At 46.2% G+C, this 21815-nt stretch overlaps 1 protein-coding gene and 1 long non-coding RNA gene across 2 annotated transcripts; both read right to left on the bottom strand.

The window, feature by feature from the left end:
• Positions 1–14220: 14220 nt before the first annotated feature.
• LOC123176740 (uncharacterized) lies at positions 14221–15637 on the bottom strand. Its single transcript, XR_006488650.1, has 3 exons — positions 15460–15637; positions 15147–15329; positions 14221–14671 (listed from the first exon to the last, which is right to left on the bottom strand). It is a non-coding gene; the product is annotated as an uncharacterized lncRNA (long non-coding RNA).
• Positions 15638–20825: 5188 nt separating this feature from the next.
• On the bottom strand, positions 20826–21410 carry LOC123176623 (uncharacterized). The gene has a single exon (XM_044590762.1). It carries the CDS (start codon positions 21408–21410, stop codon positions 20826–20828), a length of 585 nt encoding a protein of 194 aa, XP_044446697.1.
• Between the last annotated feature and the right edge of the window lie 405 nt (positions 21411–21815).

The raw sequence follows: 21815 nt of genomic DNA, 5'->3' as shown, positions 1-21815 counted from the left end.
CTCTTTTACCACCTCCATAATCGAGAAAATTCCTTAGTCCACTAGTTACTAAGGATAACTTTGACCGCTGTCCTGTGATCCATTCTTGGATCACTATTGTACCCCTTGACTGACTCATGGCAAGGCACATTTCAGGTGCGGTACACAGCATAGCATACTGTAGAGCCTATGTCTTAAGCATAGGGGACGACCTTCGTCCTTTCACTCTATTCTGCCGTGGTCGAGCTTTAAGTCTTAACTTCATACCTTACAACTCAGGCAAGAACTCCTTTGACTGATCCATCTTGAACACCTTCAAGATCATGTCAAGGTATGTGCTCATTTGAAAGTACCATTAAGCGTTTTGATCTATCCTTATAGATCTTGATGCTCAATGTTCAAGCAGCTTAATCCAGGCTTTCCATTGAAAAACACTTTCCAAATAACCCTATATGCTTTCCAGAAATTCTACGTCATTTCAATCAACAATATGTCAACAACATATACTCATCAGAAATTCTATAGTGCTCCCACTCACTTCTTTGGAAATACAAGTTTCTCATAAACTTTGTATACACCCAAAATCTTTGATCATCTCATCAAAGCATACATTCCAACTCCGAGATGCTTACTCCAGTCCTTAGAAGGATTGCTGGAGCTTTGCATACTTATTAGCATCTTTCAGGATTGACAAAACCTTCCGGTTTGTATCACATACAACCTTTCCTCAAAAATGTCGAGGAAACAATGTTTTGACATCCTATCTGCAAGATTTCATAAATAATGCAGTAATCGCTAATATAATTCCAACAGACTCTTAGCATCGCTATGAGTGAGAAAGTCTCATCGTAGTCAACTCCTTGAACTTGTCGGAAAACATCTTAACGACAAGTCAAGCTTTCTTAATGGTGACACTTACCATCATTGTCCGTCTTCCTTTTAAAATCCATATGTACCTAATAGCCTTACGACCATCAAGTAGTTCTTCCAAAGTCTACACTTTGTTTTCATACATGGATCCTCTCTCGGATTTTATGGCCTCGAGCCATTTATCGGAATCTGGGCCCACCATCGCTTCTCCATAGCTCGTAGGTTCATTGTTGTCTAGCAACATGACTTCCAAGACAGGATTACGTACCACTCTGAAGTAGTACGCATCCTTATCATCCCACGATGTTTGACTTGATCTGAAGTTTCATGATCACTATCATAAGCTTCCACTTCAATTGGTGTAGGTGCCACAGGAACAACTCCCTGTGCCCTGCCATACACTAGTTGAAGAGACGGTTCAATAACCTCATCAAGTCTCCACCATCCTCCACTCAATTCTTTCGAGAGAAAAACTTTTCCTCGAGAAAGGACCCGATTCTAGAAACAATCCCTTATTGCTTTCGAATCTGAGACAGGAGGTATACCCAACTGTTTTGGGTGTCCTATGAAGATGCATTTATCCGCTTTGGGTTCGAGCTTATCAGCCTGAAACTTTTTCACATAAGCGTCGTAGCCCCAAACTTTTAAGAAATGACAGCTTAGGTTTCTCTGAACCGTAGTTCATACGGTGTCATCTCATCGGAATTACGTGGTGCCCTATTTAAAGTGAATGTGGTTGTCTCTAATGCCTAACCCATAAACTATCATGGTAATTCAATAAGAGACATCTATTTTTGCATTAAATGATAGCTCTTTATGATGCTCAAGGGTAATCAAATTATCACAATGTTTGGACACGACTTGATCATGAAACAAATAGCATTGGAGCTTTAAATGACCATGTTCATTGCAAAGTTCACAAGGGGCACGAAAAATATTGAATCTTTCAGCACATTCATCTAGACTTTCTTGCAACAATTTAGTTTCTAAGTACTTATGCCTCTTACAATAGCTATCTTCCCTATTCGGTGTGTACTTGCAAACCCAATCTACTCCACAAAAATTGACATGTTTATAGGAGGTATTTTCATCATAACTAGTGCAATCATCATTAGCATCATGGATATTCAAAGAATTTGTACTAACAACATTGCAATCATGCTCATCATTCAAAGATTTAGTGCCAAACATTTTGTAGATTTCTTCTTCTAGCACTTGAGCACAATTATCCTTTCCATCACACTCACGAAAGATATTAAAAAGGTGAAGCGTATGAGACAAACTCAATTCCATTTTTTTGTAATTTTCTTTTATAAACTAAACTAGTGATAAAACAAGAAACTAAAAGACTCGACTGAAAGATCTAAAGATATACCTTCAAGCACTCACCTCCCCGTCAACGGCGCCAGAAAAGAGCTTGATGCCTACTACACAACCTTCATCTTGTAGACGTTGTTGGGCCTCCAAGTGCAGAGGTTTGTAGGACAGTAGCAAATTTCCCTCAAGTGGATGACCTAAGGTTTATCAATCCGTAGGAGGCGTAGGATGAAGATGGTCTCTCTCAAGCAACCCTGCAACCAAATAACAAAGAGTCTCTTGTGTCGCCAACACACCCAATACAATGGTAAATTGTATAGGTGCACTAGTTCGGCGAAGAGATGGTGATACAAGTGCAATATGGATGGTAGATAAAGGTATTTGTAATCTGAAAATATAAAAACAGCAAGGTAACTAATGATAAAAGTGAGCGTAAACGGTATTGCAATGATAGGAAATAAGGCCTAGGGTTCATACTTTCACTAGTGTAAGTCCTCTCAACAATACTAACATAATTGGATCATAAAATTATCCCTCAACATGCAACAAAGAGTCACTCCAAAGTCACTAATAGCGGAGAACGAACGAAGAGATTATGGTAGGGTACGAAACCACCTCAAAGTTATTCTTTCCAATCAATCCGTTGGGCTATTCCTATAAGTCTCACAAACATCCCTAGAGTTCGTACTAGAATAACACCTTAAGATACAAATCAACCAAAACTCTAATGTCACCTAGATACTTCAATGTCACCTCAAGTATCCGTGGGCATGATTATACGATATGCATCACACAATCTCAATTTATCTATTCAACCAACACAAAGAACCTCAAAGAGTGCCCCAAAGTTTCTACCGGAGAATCACGACGAAAACGTGTGCCAACCCCTATGCATAGGTTCCCAATGTCACAAAACCCGCAAGTTGGCCACCAAAACCTACATCAAGTGGCACGTGGTATCCCATTGTCACCACAGATATCCACGGCAAGACATACATCAAGTGTTCTCAAGTCTTTAAAGACTCAATCCGATAAAATTACTTCAAAGGGGAAACTCGATTCATTACAAGAGAGAAGAGGGGGGAAGAAACATCATAGGATCCAAATATAATAGCAAAGCTCGCGATACATCAAGATCGTATCATCTCAAGAACACGAGAGAGAGAGAGAGAGATCAAACACATAGCTACTAGTACATACCCTCAGCCCCGAGGGAGAACTACTCCCTCCTCGTCATGAAGAGCACCAGGATGATGAAGATGGCCACCGGAGAAGGATTGCCCCCTCCGGCAGGGTGCCGAAACGGGTCTAGATTGAGTTTCGGTGGCTACAGAGGCTTCTGGCGGCGGAACTCACAATCTATGTTGCTCCCGGATGTTTTTAGGGTATATGGAGATATATAGGCGGAAGAAGTACGTCGATGGAGCTCCGAGGGGCCCATGAGGCAGGGGGGCGCGCCCAGGGTGGGGGGGGGGGGCGCCCTCCACCCTCGTGACCTCCCCGGAAACTTCTTGGAGTAGGGTCCAAGTATCCTGGATCACGTTCGGTGAGAAGATCACGTTCCCGAAGGTTTCATTCCGTTTGGACTCCATTTGATATTCTGTTTCCTCGAAATACTGAAATAGGCAAAAAACAGCAATTCTGGGCTGGGCCTCCGGTTAATAGGTTAGTCCCAAAAATAATATAAAAGTGGAAAATAAAGCCCAATATAGTCCAAAAGAGTAGATAAAGTAGCATGGAGCAATCAAAAATTATAGATACGTTGGAGACGTATCACCGGCCGCCTGCGACGGCCATACAGCCGGCCTTCTCCTGCGGCCGCACGTCGTCCTCATCCTGCAGCTCTACCGGAGGTCTTCTCCCACGGCCCCCCAACTAGCGCCGGCCTTCCCCCACAGCCCCACCCGATCCAGCGCCCTGCGATCCACCATGGCGGCCCAGCACCGCGACTACCACCTGCCGGTCCACTTCTCCACGACCACCTTGGTTCCTCGTCGCAGGCCTGGGGCCCTTCACCCCAACTTCCTCATCCCCCGCTTCCTCCCGGCCCTCGACGTCCCCAGTGTCGGCCCGTGCCCCTAGTTCCGCTGCCAGCCATCCCGACCCGACGTGCCTCCCACCTTCGCCCGCTCGGCCCTGTCGCCCCACTGCATGGATGCTCAACTGCTCCCAGAGCGTCGCGGCAGTCCACCCTCTCCTCTGTCGGCAGGGTGGTCCTGCAGGGGCTAGCAAAGATTTCCTTGAGGTCTCGGGCCACCACGCCTCTCTCTCTCTCTCTGTGTGTGTGTGTGTGTGTTTTCTTGCTTCGACTGCCAACACTCATAGGAGGTCCACATTCAGATTTTTTTGACTATATTTTCGTTTGCTGATACACTGATACTTAAGTTCACATGAGTTTGATTGATCCCTGATTGATCTACTAGACATGGAAAATCTGCCTGTTCCTATTTTGGGCATACTAGATGTTGGATGTAATGGGCAGGGGAATCATCTTTGTGTACTTGAACTTCACAAAAATAGTAGCGATGTCTTTGTGCATTTTGGTGGTTTAAATTAATTTGGTTTATGTGTGCACAGAAAAGATAAGATTATGTGTGACCATACAAAATGTGCTTCAGTGTCCTCGGTTAGCTCTTGTTAAGTAGGAGTAATACATGTCTGTGGGCTTGTGGAAAAATATCCCCTTTTCATTTTGGGCAGTAATTAATGACTGACGACCTTACAAAAATAGAAATTATGCACATACGTCCTCTGAAAGTTCAAGCATTTTGTTGTAAAAAGTTCACGTAATTACTTCTGAGAAAAAAGAACAAAAAATAATGTGAAAAGCAACAAGAGTGTTTATAAAAACACAACAGTTAAAATAAGTTTAATGGTCTTTACCTTGTTTCTAAGAAAAACATAGAAGTTGAAATTTAACTAACGAGGGCGGTTTTATGTTTATTAAAAAACATAGATTTTTTGCGTTACTAAATAATAACACAGAAGTACAAATTAAAAAAAGAGAAGTTCATTGTATAAAAAAATGAATTATTCCCGTTTCTCAAAAAACATAGAGGTTTAAATTTAACAACGAAGAAGTTCATTATTTATTAAAAAACCAAAGAAAGTCCAATTTTAAAATACCAAGAAGTTCAAATGGAAAATATTTGACTAGTTCACTATATATGAAAAACTCAGATTTTCCTCATTACTAGATAATAAAACCAAGAATTTCATTTTTTTTACAACGAAGCAGATCAATATTTATTAAAAAAAAACTTGAATTTTCCTACTTACTGACAATAATCCAAGAAGCTCAATTTGAAATAACGAAGCAGTCCGATATTAATTACAAAACTTCAAATATTTTTCATATTCTAAAAAATATAGAATGAAGTTCAATTAAAAAGGACAGAGTGGTTCAATGTCTATAAAAAAACTCAAATATTTTCATGTAACCGAGAGAAGTTCAGATTGATAACTCTGAGAAGTTCATGTACTATACAGTGTAAGTTTTATACAAATTTAAAAATGGAGCGACTCGATGTCTATCAGAAAGTAGGATTTTTTCAGTTACTGAAAGAAATAAAACCAAGAAGTTCATATTAAAAATATGGAGAAGTTCGATGATTATAGAAACTCAGATTTTTCACGTTATTAAAGAATGAAAAAGGAAGTTCAGAAATAAAACAACAAGAAGTTCAACATTTAAAAGTAGATTAAAAAGATGGAGAAGTTCATATTAAAAACATGGAGAAGTTCGATGCGTATAGAAAACTCAGATTTTCCTCGTTATTGAAGAATGGAAACAAGAAGTTCAAAAATAAAATAACAAGAAGTCCATATTAAAAAATTCATAATAAAAAATTAAGAAATAAAACTAGGAAGTCCATATTAAAAAGATGGAGAAGTTTCATGATTCTAGAAAACTCAGATTTTCCTCGTTATTAAAGAATGGAAACAAGAAATTCAAAAATAAAATAACAAGAAGTTCAACTTTTAAAAAAATAGAGCGCTTTGAAATTCATAAAAAATATTAAGAAATTCAGATTAGTATTCATAAAAAACTCAGATATTTTCATGTAACCGAGAGAAGTTTAGATTGATAACTGCCAGAAGTTCACACGGTACACGGTGTGCATTTTGTATTAAAAAAAGAATAAAATCAAATACTAAAAGTTTTACTATTATAAGTTCAGGTACTCCGTGGGAGAAAGTTAAAAAACTATTGTGAGAGTGGTTTGTACAGAAGGAATATCATTTGTGTAACACTAACGAATGGATGAGAAAATTACAAACGCAAATACGTCACGAAAGTTCAATGTGAAAATAGCAGGAAGTTCAACTACTACATTGAATGAATTTCAGATGAAAAACTTTTAAAACCATCGCGAGTATGAAAAAATAATCAACACGGGAAAGTTGCATGTTTACAACAGCTTTCCATCGGTATATCACTCGTTGAATTCCAGGGAGTGGATGGAGAACTACAAGTAGTGGATGGAGATCTACGAGTAAAAAAAGCATGTCGAAAACAGAGTGAAGTTCAGGTAGACATGCCGAGAAGTTCAGGTTCTTCACGCGATGCATTTTCGAAGAATCTGTTTCGCGATAGAGGTAGAACGAATGATCCCGCCGTTTTCAAAATTACTTTAAAATGGCTAGTAATAAGATAAAACTATCAACATGAAAAAGTTTCGCATTTTCCGTAGCTTTTCAACGGTATATTATTTGCCCAATTCCGATAAAGTTTGTAGAAATTACGGCAAAAATATGTTTTCGACCATTTTCAAAATTGACTTAAAACCGTCAGGAATTAGCAGAAACAATACATACAAAAAAGTTTCGCATTCACTTAAGATTTCCAACGCCGTATCATTTGTTGCATTCGGACTTACGGTTAAAAAATTAGTTTGAAAATACGAACTCGGTGGAACTTGTACCATTTTCTAAATTACTTTTAAACCGTTTAAAATTAGAAAAAACTTTTAACATGAAAAAGTAGCACATTTTCATAAGCTTTCCAACGCCATATTATTTGCCTCAATTGGATTAGTCGTTTAGAAATGGCATTGAAAATACAAACTCGGGTGTTCCGTTTGCGAAATTGTACGATTTTACGAATTACTCTTTAACCGTAGGGAATTAAAGAAAACTTTCAACATGTGGAAGGAGCGGTTTTGCAGCAGATTTCTAACGCCATATTATTTGCCTCATTCCGATAAACGGTTTAAAAATGCGATCGAAAATACGATTCACGTTTTTTGTATGAAGAAAAAACCGTTTTCAAAACTGCTCTTAAACCGCTTACATTTTGCCAAAATTTAACTTGGGTCATGATACTGATGTAAATAGCTATCCAACGGTATATCGCAAGCCCCATTTGGACACCTTTTAGCTGAAGTTCAACCTAGTACTCGGGGAAGGTCACGCGCGTTACTCGGGAAGTTCATGTTGTGATCAGAATATTATTCTGATCCCGTGATCAAAATAGTGTTTATATATATATATATATATATATATATATATATATATATATATATATATATATATATATGGGGGGGGCGCCCTAGCACACACGAAACCATTGTTTAGCTGTGTGCGACGCCCCCTTTACCATTTACTCCCACGGTCATATTTTCGTAGTGTTTTTAGGCGAAGCCATGCAAGGATCACTTCATCATCACCATCATCACGCCATCATGCTGACGGAACTCATCTACTACCTTGACGTCTTGCTGGATCAAGAAGGCGAGGGACGTCACCGAGCTGAACGTGTGTAGAACGCGGAGGTGTCGTGTGTTCGGTACTTGATTGGTTGAAGCGCGAAGAAATTCGACTACATCAACCCCGTTAAGAAATGCTTCCGCTTACGGTTTATGAGGGTACGTAGACACACTCCCCCCTTCTTGCTATGCATCTTCATGGATAGATCATTGCCTATGCGTAGAGTTTTTTGTTTTCTAGGCAACAATTCCCAACAGTGGCATCATGAGCCAGGTCTATGCGTAGATGATATGCACGAGTAGAACACAAAGAGTTGTGGGCGATGATAGTCATACTGCTTACCACCAACGTCTTATTTTCATTCGGCGGTATTGTGGGATGAAGTGGCTCGGACCAACCTTATATTTCGATCACTACAAGTATATTGTAGGTATCAGAAATCCTATTACCTATGTATAATATAAGTTTGATAAAAACTCTATGTAGTACTCCTAGCTGTTGTAGGGATCGCAACTACTCCACGACCGTTGATTGCTGAATATTGTAATGAGTAGCACTGCCCGGGATCACCCGAGTAGTCATTCTGATGATAGACATAGATCAAACAATGCTTTCTTAATTTATTTTTCAAGATCTCTCATACAGAAAATGTTTTGCACTCTTCCACAAATTCGCGCGGAAGTGTCTACTTATAGCAGCAACACATGCGGTTGGGCTTTCCATTGTCCGGTGCACATTTGCCTTTCTCTAAGACAAAACCGTTATCTCTGCAGTAAATCTGGCACTGACTAGGGATTCCATTCACTGGATCCTTGCAGCCTTGGTCCCAACCCACACAGAACTTGTTTAAACCTTCTCCATCTGCACACCCAAGCATATATATTTAAGCCATGGCCAAAGTTGTAGGTATATTATATAAATATATCGAGAGAGACATAACACAATGACTTGCATTTGTTTGATCATCGGAAAAATGTTCCAGCCCGTTGTATAGAGCAAAAAATAAATATGAATATAATGAAAGGAATATACCTGTCGCCCCGTAGGATGCATCACATGATAAGAAGGTGGCAGATATCACAAGAAGGGACGCCAAGCACAAAACCCCTGGGGTGTTCTTGAGAAGCGCCATGGGGAGGGGGTACACTATTCTTTTTCTCCTATCGCTGTATTTCCGGTCAATTTAGTTTCTCATTCTGTTGTTTATATAGAGGCACAACCTAGTTTTTAGGCTATTATCTTTGGCAGTAACTATCTTCTTATATTTTGTGCATTCTGGCTGGAATTAACTAGAATCCTTTGATGATACACCTTCTATATAGAGGTAGAAGTATATCTTTTTGAAATCTCCTAACTAATTAGTTCGTAAGATTTGATCATATATAATTAAAAAAATCTTGGATAGCTTGTATGTGGTACCTTCCTAAATTAGACTAACCACCAGTGCCACATTTTAAATTACATCATTTTTAGTATTTTAGCTTTTAGTTTTGGAATTACAAATTACAGTTTTACCCGTTAGATATACCCCATCCATTATAGTTTCTCCAACAAAATATTAGAAATCGCTAAAGAGCAACCGTGTTCAGTAATGGTGTATTACAGTGAACTGTGGTAATTCATTTGTTTAGTTGACTAGCTTTTGGTAATTTAAGAATTTTTATAACACTTTTTTTGCCTCACATTCATGGAGAAACTTTGCCTTCATTCTCCGACATATACTTAAATGAACCTAGCGGCTGGTGATCCTCTTGTCACCAGGAAACCATATAATACTTCCATTGTATACATACATGAATGTTGGATGGAACTTGAGTTGCCAAAGTAAATATCTTGCACTGATGATTAATCCAATAATATGTGGGTATGTTGCACAAACTTTTTTTTGAACTATATGTTGCACAAACTGATTAACAATATTCGCACTCAAGGAACACTTTCTTAAGTTTGCAAAAAAAGTGATTGATCCAATAATATAGGTGTTAGCTTAGTGTAGTGTGGAGGACAAGTTTGTTCTCAATGTTGGCCATTGACATGTCTGGCGTCGCAACTAGCATAGTGTATCACGTGTTGGTTTCTCTCCATGGCTGGAGGGTCCCGATCCTGCCCTTCCCATTGTAGTTCTGACTTCTTCTCTCCCGCTGATGGGGGTGGCTAGTTTCATGGATCAATTTTCCATCGGTTTGTGGATATTGTGTGTCATATTCATCTGTTGTGCTTGTTAGGCCATTAGTGTGAGTGCGCTTTTGCCATGGTGGTATTCATTTTCGTTTGGTATTCTTTTCATTAACTATGCAACATTTTCTTAATCAATATAATAGGCACCACTCATAAGAAAAATCTATAGGACGTGGTATTTCTCATAAAATCAAACCCACTTCAACACAAGCCACACACGTTTACTAATATCAAAGTACATATGTCAACATCCTCAGTTCCTCCCATCTCCCATCCACCCCGATTAGTGCCACTGACATGAGATCTGATGACGATTTCACCCAAAGACATGTAGTGCATCCATGAATCAAACACACGGATACAAATCATTTGTGTATCTAACTGTGCATTCATATGACCATATGCTTACATACCTTTGTTAGCCGTGGTAGCTTTTGGCCAATACGTCGGGCAAAGTAGGGGGGGGGGGGCTAGAGGATGTGAAGTGTTGAAGGTTCGTAGGACGATGCAGCTAAGAGGCCGGAGATTGAAAAAATACAGGCACACACATGTGTAGACCGTGCCAATGTCATCGCCTACTATTACATGGGAAAATAAGGAGACGGAAACATAATCATCACTGGTAGTTGAAACTAATCTTTTGAAATGTGTCTCCCGTGATGTGTGAAGCAAAAAAATGGGGAAGGCGAATTAGGGAAGTGGGACCTATAGGATTTTCTCCGTAAAGCTTCGCCTCATTTTTTGGACAAATATTTTAGAAGAATTAAGATCAAAGTTCAACCTCGAACACTCAAACTATAGACTAGTTCTAAATTTTCATCCTATATTAGATACTATACTTTATGCTAAAAGTAGATCGACAAATTTATCCCGCACATCCAGCCCATGTTAAATTGCAGCCAAAGCTCAAATACTACTTTATTTGACGTATGTTGCATGACTCATAGTAAAAAACATATTTTTCTTTGGCTTAGTTCAAAATATACATTCCAAGATTAGCTTGTAGCCTAACAACCTATGACCCATAATTAGGCGTTGAATGTCTGCGTTGTTACACAGACACACAGTAGCCTTCATCAAGGCTCTAGCTATTTACATGCTCACAACCATGTCAGGGGTGCAATCAAGGTTGTAAATTCTAGTCCTGATACATGTGAGGTCAATGGATGATAGAAAGTGTAAGAAAGGCCCGCTTAGCATGTCTGAAAATTTAGGACATTAAAATTGAGCCACTTTCCAGTCCTCTCACGTCTTGGACATTTTCGCTCTCCCGATTCAAAGATTTTCTCTGAGAAATTTGAGAGGATTTCTAATGTTAGGTGGGTTTTACAATTGTAATCTACAAAAGAAGAATGATATATTTATTCTACCATGTTGATTAAGTTTTATTTATTTATTTATGATTTTTTTATTGAATCACATCTTGTTTAAATCGCCTTGTTTCCTTTGTGCTTAGCATTCAAATATAAAAAATTAAGAATGCATATTTTATACATGGATAATAGGTCATCATGTTCAAACTAGACCCCATGACTAGTGGAATTGACAGTTCAAAATAGTTTGGGAGCATCTCAAAATTTCTTTGTTGCTTGTATAGAGGAATGGCTAATTCTCCGACGGTCAAATCTTTTCATACATTAATGTTTTATTCCTATTTTTTATGAGTATCATTTTTTTGTGGGGATTGTATGAGCATCGTTAATTTGGTGAATTAACTAGTGCAAAAACTGTGTACCTTGCTATTAAATATTTACCCAAAATTTACATTCAAAGTAAATTTCATGATAAATTCTACATACAAAAGAAAATTGTAGATATCTTATTTACTGGATCATATATTTGGTATCTGTAATTAATTAGCACTATTGAATGCTCTCTTTGTGTCAAGCCGGTGACCTTTGAGTCTTACCATTATTTTCTCAAAATACTTATCCTTATTTGTTTCTGGTGTAATTTTAGTCAAGCAGCTCATATTTTTATTTCACACTCGATCACTCGTCATTTCCATCAAGAAACGAGCGACTCCCTCATTTACAAACCGAATGGTAAAATGTTCTATTTATGATTATAAATCATATTTGAAGACGTTGATCGGCAGGAGTAGTAACGATCCATAGAGATGTTGAAGTAATATGTCATTGTATTGTGAAAATTTATTACACTGCTCGGTCTGCCCTTGAAGTAGAGAGTAGTGGGGTGATGGAGGTTATTGCCTTTTTTCTTTTGAAATGATGGATAAAACCCCCGGCCTCAGCTATACTAGTGAACTCACCTCTTTTATTGCAAATTTTCTATGGTAATATCACTACTAGTCTATCAAGCAATGTTGCAGTCAAGGCACATGATGTTTGGCTGAAGGAGATTGGAAAAGCTGATAGGTTTGCGTGAGATTGTGATCAGGAAATTAGAGAATAAAACATGTTTCACATGTGTTAGGTAATCATGTGAGAAGTGTAAGGCCCCAAAGACACTGCTTGTTTGTTGCACCATACACCCAAGTATAGTTCACATCTAGTTTTAGTGTAGAAAAATGTAATGCTTTTATGAGCAATAAAATCTCACATATATCCTGCGAAAAATTATAAGATGTGCTTACCACCACGTTATCTCGCCATGGCAGAGGTGCAATTGTGGGTGGATGATTTTAGTCCTGACATTTTGACCAACTTGCAGGAAAGACCGAGAACTAACTAATGGTAGGATGGTTTGGAGGAGGTGGTACCCCCATCTAATCCATCCAATTAGTGTGGGCATTCTATCAAGCACTTGGCGTGTAAGGTCTGGAGCTGCTGCAACGGTGAGCTCTTGGAGGAAGAGGACCACGAGCGAGTTGATGCCGCCGTCCATGACCGCGCTGACCAGTCACACCATCATCGCCGCACCAGATTCATCGCTGAAGGACTCCATGGGGAAGACTGCAAAGCGAGGCTGTCCGGCTACAGGGATCGAGCGGCAGCGGCAGTCGCGGCGCTCGTACCGGAGCCAGAGGATGAGGCGACGCAGCGGTGCAGATCGCCTGCGTCGAAGCGCGTTGAAACCCGCACCATGCTCGCCGCAAAGCACGGAGGGTGCGCGTCTAGGCTGATCGTGCTCGTGGAGCGGGGGACGGTGCCTTACAGCCTTAGTGGTGTAGGCTTGGGGCGCTCGGTTCGGGGCGACGTAGGGGCATCAATAGCGTCGTGGCTGGCAGCGACAGAAGCAAACGGTGAGCATGAGAACGGCGAGGACCTGTACGCGGTGGCCGGGCAGGGGGTGCGCGGCGATAGCCAGGTGGTGGTGGCCTGTGTGTCCGGTGTCCTAGCGCACGACACGACCCGGACCTGTGCATGCCCACGACATGCACATGCACAAGGAAAAATAAACATGCAGCTAAACATCCTGCTGTACATCTTTCGTGTCTGCCAGCGTAGGCGCATCTGAACCCGGACACGATCTCTGCAAGCTTCGGCATCCCCGACTCAGAGCCACCGCGGCCAAGGGGATGACACGACTAAACACTGCACTATCGCTAGGTTGCTGCAGCGAGCACTCTGTCAGCGAGAATGGCAGCAGCTGAGCTGCACTGCTCCCCAGACGGGCCCGGCGACCCGTCCACTTAGCAGGACTTGAACGCAAAGGGCAAGCCGTGCACCGAGTACGGTGAGTCCGACATGGGCACCAGAACTGCCGGCCACCACAAAAGTTTCTGCCGGTGGTGGTGATGAACGTGGTGCGGCGGAGGCGGGCAGCGGCAGACATTGGCACATTGCACGCCAAATGTTTGTCAAAATGTCCATACCAGAGTAGATGGAAGGAAAGAGATACCTTGCCACGTGAGCACGACGACGGGTGAAAACCTGCCGGGTTGAGGGACAAAATTTGTCTGATTTTAAGATTTGACGGTGCAAATTGTCCGATCTTGAAGTTGTGTGACCAAATCTAAACTTCGCTAAGAATTGAAGGACAAAAAATATACTTTTCTCTAACAATTTTGATGATGTGAAAGCACTCATGCACGACAAAGTAGTAGTCATTTTGTGTCAAATTTGAATGTTGAACCCTTGCGTGCATGTACTGCCTTGACGTATAAGTTTGAGAAATGCCTTTTCACTTTCGGCGAGTGCCTCCGTATGTGATTGCTGTCCATTGCGATTCAAGAAAACGAACGCCACTTATAATAGTCTAATACAGTGGCGGAGCCAGGAAAAATGTATAACACGGGCCTACTGAAGGCAGCAACACTTCCATACAAATTTTTGGTCAAAAAAACAATGAAGAAGATGTAATAGCATATTTTTCATTCATTACACCACCATTCACCGTTGATACAAGAGGATATGCAATTTTTCAATTGTACATCACACAAAAGAAAAATCTAGATAATAGAAGATAGAGAAACTAACTTGCTCCAGGCCTTCAACTAAATGGCACTCGACGTGATGGTTCATCGAACTCATCTATAATTGCATCTGTTGATATTCCAACAGCAATCTCCTTTTCAATATAAATTAGCAAGCAGTCCCTTAGAAATCCATCTTCCATTTTATTCCAAAGCCTTGTCTTCACAAGTTTCATGGCAGAAAATGCACGTTCTGTCGTTGCCGTTGAAACCGGTAAAGTAAGAACAAGCCGAATGTGTCTGCACATTAAGAAGTAGTTGGAATTTTTAGCAATGAATAAATCAACCAATACAGGAACAGAGAACATTAGATACTTGTCAATCAAGTAATATTCATCTGATTTTCCACTAGATGCAAGTCGTTGACAAAGTTCTGATATAGTTGTCAAATTCTGAAACTTTGGGCTTGTGGGTACAATATTCTCGTAATGTCGTAACTGACATCTTAGATTATTCATTTCTTGTTCTTTAAAATCAGCAGGATAGAACTTTGAAGCCAGAGAACATATATTATATATGTTAAATGAACGGAATGAATCTTTTAGGTCCAAGGAAGTACACAGGATGAGAAGCTCTGTTGCTTATTTGTTGAATCTATAATTCAGCTCTTGTGCTTGCTGATCAACAGCAACCATGAAAATGTCACAGCGATAATGGTGCTCAAGTGTAGTCTCATCCTCCACACGAGAATTAATGAAATCCACATAGAACTCACTGAAATGTGGTGTTTCTTCTACTTGTTCTTGTTCATTTACTTGCTCTTCTTCATCTACCAAGGGAGGGGCATCAACCAAATTAATCTGTTCTGGAACATCATCAGTTCTTCTTTTCTTCTCAAAAAAAGAATGCAGTGTTGCAAGCTTTCTTTTATTTTTGGCCATGGAGACAACCGATTACCCTAGAAAAATTAAACACAGACCACTATAAGACTATCCAATTTAGAGAATTGAAAAGCCAAACAAAAATTATAGAACAAATTTCAGATCTGAGAGACAGAGAAAGGAAGATCTCAAATCAAGAATATATACCTCTTCTTGTGTGCTTGCAGCGGCTTGAAGAAAGATGAGTCGTCCAGCCGGCCGGCGGAGCTGCAACAGTTACAGGAGAGAGCAACTAGAAAGATTTAGGAGATTTGGGGGCTAGTGGTTTGTCTCCATGAATGAGCAGAGCAAAGGGGGACCAAAGAAAGGGAAAGGTGGGAAGAGGAATCACGTGTGGTTGGAAGACGAGGGTGGCTTTGCCTCTTTGTATTTGGGATTAGCTTTTGGGAATTGAGATAGAATAACACTAGAGAAAAGTCAAGCCTTGTACAGGATTCATTGTGCCATTTTTGCTGTTGCTCATCGGTTAGGGAGGGCCACAAGGCCCAGAACAGCATAACACACAACTTCTGAAACAAAAAATCGCTGCTCTAAATTTTTTTTTTGGCATGTTGGCCCGGGCCTTGGCCCTTGCTGGTCCCCTATTTTATCCGCCTGTCGGAGTAATCGACCACGGGTACCCCGAGGACGGCAAGACGATATTTCAAGACATCGGGGCTAGCAAAGCCCCTCAGTCCGACTGTCCGGCCGCTCCTGCCGGCTCCCCGTCCGACTGCTCTGCCCGGCCGGCTGCCGACTGTCGGCTGCCGACTACGCCAACCAGCCGGCTGCCAACTGCACCAACCAGCCGGCTGCCAACTACAGCCCAACCCGACACCGACAAGACACCGACAAAACGACCGTACCCGACACTATTGATGAATAGTAGCGACGACATCATCTACAGTGTATCCGTCCCTAGGCACTGTTTTATAAAGTGCACCAGGGACAAAGAGGCATGCATGCCACGTACATGGGCATGGTGCCCCATGCCCACTTGCCCCCCATGCCACTACCTAGCTTAGGTAGTAAGCTACCCCCATGCCTATATAAGGCACCCATCCATCCATTCACCAGGGAGGCCACGCCACATGCACGAGGCCGGCCACAATGGCTCCCTGGACACTCTCACGCACACACCCACGGCCAAGTGCCATTCGGCCACTAGAGCTTGCATGCTCATCCGGCCACCCGCATATATACGAGGCCAGATGCCTATGGCACTGACCTCAGATACAGCTCTAGGAGCAACTCTATACCAGATATACCAGATACACTTAGACATACAGCAGTAGGAGTATTATCTCTCCGGAGAGCTCTGAAGCTGGGTAAACCACCGCGTGCTACTCGCATACCCGCTCCTGGTCCTATCAGCAGCAGTCTTACCCACACACTAAGCCCTTGTGGCATCTGTCGACTCGCAAGCCCCCCGTGAGAAATACCACGACAGTTGGCACCCACCGTGAGGCGGTACTACTACTACGCTACCACGCTGCTACTGGTTTCGCTGTCCGGGCGGGACCCTTTTTTCTTCATCGCCTCCGCCGCGGCGTCGCGCCGTCTCTCCGGTAGCGCTCGGGGGCTCGACATCGACCCGTCCCCAGAGCGGCCGCGAGGGGTGGCGCGTCCTCGCCGTCGGCCTCTTCGTCTTCACCACCGTGGCGTCGCGCCACCTCTCCGATAGCGGTCGGGGGCTCGACATCGACATGCTTCCGGAATGGCCGTGAGGGGCGGCGTGACCTCGCCATCGGCCTTGCCTCCTTCACCACCACCGCAACGCCGGCCGCCCGTCCACGCGCGTCGCGCGCGGGGCTGTGTTTCGGTTGGCGGTGTCATCCACGCGTCGCTCGCGTCTGCTCCCCTCCGCGTTGTGCCTTGCTCCGGCTGAAACACGCGTTCGCTCCTCATACCATCTATGCAAGATGGCTAGATGCAAGTCAAACCATTGGCCATACACTAGCAAAATACTACCCAGACTACCCCATACATCCATGCACTATCCATTCGCTAGCCAGATACAAGTTGGATACTGCCCGTATATTGGTCGTATAGTGGCCATGCACCAGCCAGATAGTGGCCGGACAATGGCCTGGCTCGGCCCAGCGCCCAGCCCCGTGCTGCTGCCACGGGCAGTGCTCCATCGCGCACGGCCGTCGTCACGCTCCCCGCGCTGGCGCTGCTCATACCACCGCGCGTGCTCGCTGGTCTGGCTCCGCCGCACCTGCCTGCTGCTTCGCTCACCTCCACACCAGCGCCGGCCCTGCTCCTCCGCCCCCGCGCTACTCCGCCGGGCTCTGGAGCCGATGGCTGGGTCGCGCGACCTGCGCCGGCTCCGCCTCGGGCTCGCGTTGTCGTCTTGGTGCCGGCGTCCTCCACCCTCCGTGCCGTCCGGCCTTCCGCCGCTGCGCTGCCTCACGACGCCCGGCCGACTCCTCCAGCCACTGCCTCGACTCGGTCGCGCCCGACTCGTCCGCCCCCACACACCTGGCCTCCTCTCCGTCTCGCGCCGCGTCGGCCGACGCCACGGCCGCTTGCACTGCCTCGTGCCGCGCCGGCTGCGGCCTGGCCTCCTCTCCGCCTCGCTCCATGCCGGCTGTGCCGCCCCTCCTCAGCATCGCCCGGGCTGCTGCCGACCGCGTCCGCCTCACCTCCGCCGGCGTCCACCCGCGCCCCGAGCTCGGCCTCCCGTCGCCGCCACCGCTTGGCCCCGCTTCCGGCCTCTCCGCGCCGGCTCCTCCCCGCCGGGTCCTCTGCGCCGGCTCTGGCTTCCCGCAATCCGGCCGGCCGGCTCCCGCGCGACGACTTCCCCCTCATCCCGGACTCCTCCGTCCGCGTCAAGGCCGACTCCCGCGCACCTCTGCATCACACCGAGGACTGCGCGCGCCTCTCCATCGCCGCGTCTGAGGCCCTCGTTTGCTCCGCGCCTGACCGCTCCTCCACTGCCTGTCGCCGGCTGCTGCGCGCACGTCGGCGGCACCCAGCCGCCCTGCTCCGGGCCGCCTTCGTCTCATCGCGCTGCAACCCAGCGCCCGGCCTCACACGCCAATGCGCCGGCTCCCCCACGGCGCCTCTGGCCGGCTGCGTCGCGTGCCCCTGCCGCCGGCTCTTGCGTCGAGTGCCACGGCCGACTGCGCCGCGCGCGCCCCCGCCGGGCCCCGCTCGAACCGACTGTTATGGCCGGGACCTGGAGAAAAATAACTGAGGCCGGGTGGAGAGAAGCTGGCTGCCCAAGCTGGCAGAAAAGAATAATAATAACAAAAGAAAAGAATGATCGGGTTAGATGGCCGGCTGCCCGAGAGTTGGCTGGAATAAAATAAAAGTAAGAAAGAAGTAGAGGCCGACTGCTCGCGTGCGAGCCGGCTAGAAAAAAAGAAGAAGAAGATGGAGAGGCATGCAGCCGACTGCTCGTGCAGAAGAAGCGTCCGGCTGTCGGCAGCCGGCTGAAGAAAACAGACAGTAGTTGCCGGGACATCCGGCCCGACTGCTCAGCAGCTGGCCCAGATCTCGGGGGCTACACCCAGCGGGTGCGCTGATGCGCCCCCGCGAAGAAGAAGACAAAGTAGTTGCCGGGAGATCCGGCCCGACTGCTCAGCAGTCGGCCCAGATCTTGGGGGCTACACCCAGCGGGTGTGCTGACGCGCCCCTGCGAAGAAGAAGACAAAGTAGTTGCCGGGAGATCCGGCCCGACTGCTCAGCAGTCGGCCCAAATCTCGGGGGCTACACCCAGTGGGTGCGCTGGCGCGCCCCATGGAAGATTGCAAACAAGAAGTGTTTTGTCCGGTTGCCAGCAGCCGGCAGAAGAGAAAAAGAAGAAGATAGGTGCTGCAAGACGCCTCGCCGCCTGGCCAGTCTAGCCTGACCGGCCGGTACCCCCCTTCGAGCATCCGGAGGCTCGAAGGCTTCACCCAGCAGGTGCGCCGACGCGCTCCTGGCGCTCGGCTGTTTTCAACGACCGCGACTACACAAAAATCAATGTGAGCTCCTCACCCGCATATTTTTTGCACCACGCAAGCATGTATAACCACAAGCGATGCTCGGGGGATGTCTCCGCATTTTATTACAATAGCATCACTGTTCGCCCCGGCGCCAGCCAAAGTTGGCCCTGGGGCTGGCCGCTTGGCCTGAGACGTTAGTTCCCACAGACGGCTTAGTATCGTGCGTGGTACCAAAGGCCCACTCTTAGTCACAGACCGCAGAGCGGCTGTCCGACTAGCAAGAGTGAACGCTGGAGGCCACCCACGCGAAAAACGCCCGGGAAGAAAAACGTTCGGGCGACCCGACCGTTTCCTTTACAAGTATCTACTCGGTTGAATCTGCTCCTAGACTCTGAGTATTGTACACTCCACTTCGCGGCCTACTCTTAGCCACAGACCGCAGAGCGGCTGTCCGGCAAGCAAGAGCACAAGTCAAAAAGCGGAGGGAACACGAAAAAGATTAAGGGGGCTCGAACGAAGCCGAGTCGGCACCCTCCGCATAAAACTTGCAAATGCTAAAAGCAAACATTCGATATATGTGCATGGACTAACTTTGTCTTTTTTCTTGACAATTTCCATGAACACTCGCCAAAAAACCTCCGCCCAACTTTGCCAAGTTGCCCGGAGGCTTGGGGGCTACTGTCGGAGTAACCGACCACGGGTACCCCGAGGACGGCAAGACGATATTTCAAGACATCGCGGCTAGCAAAGCCCCTCAGTCCGACTGTCCGGCCGCTCCTGCCGGCTCCCCGTCCGACTGCTCTGCCCGGCCGGCTGCCGACTGCCGGCTGCCGACTACGCCAACCAGCCGGCTGCCGACTGCACCAACCAGCCGGCTGCCGACTACAGCCCGACCTGACACCAACAAGACACTATTGATGAATAGTAGCAACAACATCATCTACAGTGTATCCGTCCCTGGGCACTGTTTTATAAAGTGCACCAGGGACAAAGAGGCATGCATGCCACATACATGGGCATGGTGCCCCATGCCCACTTGCCCCCATGCCACTACCTAGCTTAGGTAGTAAGCTACCCCCATGCCTATATAAGGCACCCATCCATCCATTCACCAGGGAGGCCACGCCACATGCACGAGGCCGGCCACAATGGCTCCCTGGACACTCTCACGCACATACCCACGGCCAAGTGCCATTCGGCCACTAGAGCTTGCATGCTCATCCGGCCACCCGCATATATACGAGGCCAGATGCCTATGGCACTGACCTCAAATACAGCTCCAGGAGCAACTCTGTACCAGATATACCAGATACACTCAGACATACAGCAGTAGGAGTATTATCTCTCCGGAGAGCTCCAAAGCTGGGTAAACCACCGCGTGCTACTCGCATACCCGCTCCCGGTCCTATCAGCAGCAGTCTTACCCACACACTAAGCCCTTGTGGCATCTGTCGACTCGCAAGCCCCCCGTGAGAAATACCACGACACCGCCATTGGTCTAATACACCTTCAGAACAAGGACAACCAACGCGTGCACAAGACAAACATACGTAGGAGTACATCGGTACGGGTACGCAATCATGCAGTACAATCCTACTACTATATTGTACCGTTGTGCATGGCGGCCAACATGGAGTACGCGGCCCTGATCAGCTCCACGGAGACGTGGAGCACCGAGACCGACACGCTGAGCAGCAGCAGCGCCACGACCGCCGCGCCGAACGCCGGCCGCTCGCGCGCCAGCAATGTGAACAGGGCACCGAGTGCCTCGTGCAGGGCAGCAACGTACATCACGTAATGCCGACGCTCCAGCTCTGTCCACTCAGCCGGGGGCGCGAAGACGTCGATGCCACCCTCGTACTCTGGCTCGTCCTCGTCCTCCTCGTCAGCTGATGCCGCCTCCACCTCGCGGATGCGCCGCCACAGCGTGTCCATGCCCTCGTCGACCATCCGCCCATCCGAATCCAATGGCGAGTCCGTGGGCTCGAACTCGCCGTCGTCGTCCCGCGGACGACCGCCTCCCGACGCGAGGCAGAGGATCACTCTGCTCGCAACGGCGCGACGATCGCCGAACCGTAGTGTCACCGCTGCGGGAGACGGCCGGAAGAAGTCGATGCGCTGGCGGGGGAGCAGCATGCGCTGCGCGCTCCAAGTGCCACAAGCCCTTCCCGCTGCCATGCGCATTGCCATGAGCCTACTACAGCTACAATGGCCAACAAGACAAGAGCGCGCGCGGAGCTCAATGCAAGGTGCTGCTTGCTATGGCGGGGGCGGGAACGTGCTGGCTTATATACTGGCCAAGCCGCCATAGGGTGGCGTGGACCGGCGTAGCAGAGTGGGCTAGCTTTGCCTTAGGAGGAACGAAGAGGGCAGAGCATGGCCGAAATTCGCCGTGGCAGCCTAGCCCAATTTGGCCGTAGGGCGAGGGGAAAAGGTGAGCGGGGAATGGATGGTCTTGCGCCGTCGCGTCGGCATCTCCAAATGGGTTAGTTTGGCAGGGCGGCTCAGCCATGGCGTGTCCGCGTGCGCGAGCGCGTCCGTTGGCCTGTACGCCGCGGGCGGCCCTGTTCGCGCGCCTGACCGCCAAGG

This window comes from Triticum aestivum, chromosome 1A, assembly GCF_018294505.1.
Source record: "Triticum aestivum cultivar Chinese Spring chromosome 1A, IWGSC CS RefSeq v2.1, whole genome shotgun sequence".
Taxonomy (NCBI): Eukaryota; Viridiplantae; Streptophyta; class Magnoliopsida; order Poales; family Poaceae; genus Triticum; species Triticum aestivum.
Note: the sequence above shows the minus strand (reverse complement) of the source record. Positions and strands in the feature narration are given on the sequence as shown.

Excerpts from the sequence above, each read along its gene's own strand:
- LOC123176623 (XM_044590762.1), bottom strand. The coding sequence starts at position 21,410 with ATGCGCATGGCAGCGGGAAGGGCTTGTGGCACTTGGAGCGCGCAGCGC.